General features: G+C 38.3%; 1 protein-coding gene across 1 annotated transcript; it reads left to right on the forward strand.

Moving 5' to 3' along the window:
• On the forward strand, nucleotides 1,128-2,261 carry LOC104753486. Its single transcript, XM_010475734.1, has one exon. It carries the CDS (start codon nucleotides 1,128-1,130, stop codon nucleotides 2,259-2,261), a length of 1,134 nt encoding a protein of 377 aa, XP_010474036.1.

The following is a 2,478-nucleotide window of genomic DNA, read 5'->3' on the forward strand; positions in this document are numbered from 1 at the left end:
AGATAAGGGTAGATGAGGCTATGAAAAATCTGAGAGTTAGTTACTTTCCCTTCTCATTACCAAATTATATTCGAGATGATGAAGATGTTGTTTGTTATTTAAAGGATGTGACTAAAGAAGGGTTTAGAAGTGTTTTGCATGTCAAAGTTACCAATAATGATGAACAAAATCAGGGGATCGATGAAAATGAGGGGTTTGATCAAGTTTTGATAAAGAATTTGGCAACAAGAAATCTTCCAAATAATGAAGAGATTGCTCTAATTTGGCAGAGCGAATGATAGTGGTGGAGCGAATGATAGTGGTGGAGCGAATAAAGAGATTGCTCTAATTGATGTAACGAATAAAGAGATTGCTCTAGTTGGTGGAACGAATGGTAGTGGTGGTGGTGGTATCGTAGATATGTACGTAAGAGAACCATCACTACAAAATCTGGCGGTGGTCGAGAATGAAGATAGAGATGTAGAAGGAAACAAGTCTGGACCTCTTTTATGGGAAGATGGTCTTGATTTTACGATAGGCCAGGAATTTGGAAGGAAAAAAGCAATACAAAGTTTAATTGAAAAGGCTGGACATAAGAATTGTTTTGAGTTTGTTGCAAAGAAGTCGGAGCCGTTGAGATATGTGGCAAAATGTTCAGAAGCACAGAATGGTTGCAATTGGTATGTAAGAGCTGCAAGGAGTGATAAGTCTAAGCCTTTCTCTATAAGAACTTATAGAAATATTCATACATGCTCTCGGTCAAGAACAAGTACAGGGCGAATTAGAAGGAAATGTACACCAAATATGGTTGCTTCTTTATTGGCTGCAGATTATCCGGGTAAAATTGCCACGCCAACTCCAAAAGCTCTCATTCACTTGGTTCAAAGAAGATTTGGTGTGCATGTGTCATACTCTACCGTGTAGAGAGGAAAAAAAGAAGCTGCAGATGATGTTCGAGGTACCCCAGAGGAAGGTTTTAGGCTTATGTATTCATATATGTTCATGTAAGAAAAGATGAATCCTGATACAGTTTCATATGTGGAAGTGGATGAGGAACATATGTTTAAGTACTTGTTCTTCGCACTAGGAGCTTCAATTGAAGGCTTTCGAGTCATGAAAAAGTGATCATTTTGGATGGAACCCACCTTATGACTGCATATGGTGGAGTGCTACTTGTTGCTACAGCTCAAGATCCCGATCATCACCATTATCCGCTTGCTTTTGGTGTAGTGGATGGCGAGAATAATGAAAGTTGGTTTTGGTTTCTCGAAAAGCTCAAATCGCGTATACCAGATGGACCTAAAATTGTGTTTGTTTCTGACAGAAACTTCAGTCTCCTCATGGCAATAGCAATGCTCTATCCATTGTCTCACCATGGGCATTGTATCTACCATTTGTCACAGAATGTGAAAGGAAAATTTATTGGAGTAAACAAAGCAATATGTGCCAAAAAGTTCAGGCAATGTGCTCGGGGTTATACGGAGGCAGAGTTCTTACAGCTTTATGGTGATTTTTCGTCAACATATCCTTCGGCACGTTTGTACCTAGTTGAACACACGGAGATAAAGCACTGGGCTAGATGTTATTTTCCTGGAGAAAAGTATAACCTAGACACAAGCAATGTTGTTGAACCGATTAATGGTGTTTTAGAAAATGCAAGGAACTACTCACTGTTACAAATGATAGATGCTATTATTGAGAAAATGATTGAATGGTTTGCTAAACATAGAAAAGCTTCTGCAGAAATATCAACTACACAGAAGATGGTTCCTTTTGTTGAGAAAGAACTTCACAAAACATGTAAGGAAGCAAAACTGTTGGTGGTGAATGAGCTAAACTGTTACCGACTTGAATATAGTGTGATAGGTAGTGATGGTCTACAATATGTGGTTAATTTGAGAAGCAAAACGTGCAGCTGTAAACAAAGTGATATAAACAAATATCCATGTGTGCATGCAGTAGCAGCTGCAAGAGAAGCAAAGGAGGAAGGAGATCCTGAGATACAGTTACATGACTTGTGCTCAAAATATTACTGGATTGAGCTTTGGGTTTTGGCGTATTCAAGGACGATTTATCCGGTTCCCCATAGTTGTCAATGGATTGTTCCCGAGGATACGATGAAACGGTTAATCTTGCCTCCAGATTATGATGTTAAACAAGGAAGAAGACAAGAAAAAAGGTACGCATCTGTTGGAGAAGATAGAGACAAAGGAGGTAAGAAGAAGTCGAAGAAGCCGACTGGTACGAGTGAATGGTTGGACAATGATGGTGACCAAAATTGATTGGAACGATGGTGTTTGTATTTGTTCTGTTTCTGATTCGTACAACTGAGTTTAACAGGTACAACTGAGTAGTATTTGTATAAATTTTGAGTTGTCCTGTCTTGGTACAACTAAGTACAACCGGTACAACTATAGTATATTACCAAAATATAAAATTAAATTGGAAAACTTAGAACCAAAATATAAAAATGTGGTCTTTTAAGGTTACTTTGTATGT

The sequence above is a fragment of the Camelina sativa genome, chromosome 16 (assembly GCF_000633955.1).
Source record: "Camelina sativa cultivar DH55 chromosome 16, Cs, whole genome shotgun sequence".
Lineage (NCBI taxonomy): Eukaryota > Viridiplantae > Streptophyta > Magnoliopsida > Brassicales > Brassicaceae > Camelina > Camelina sativa.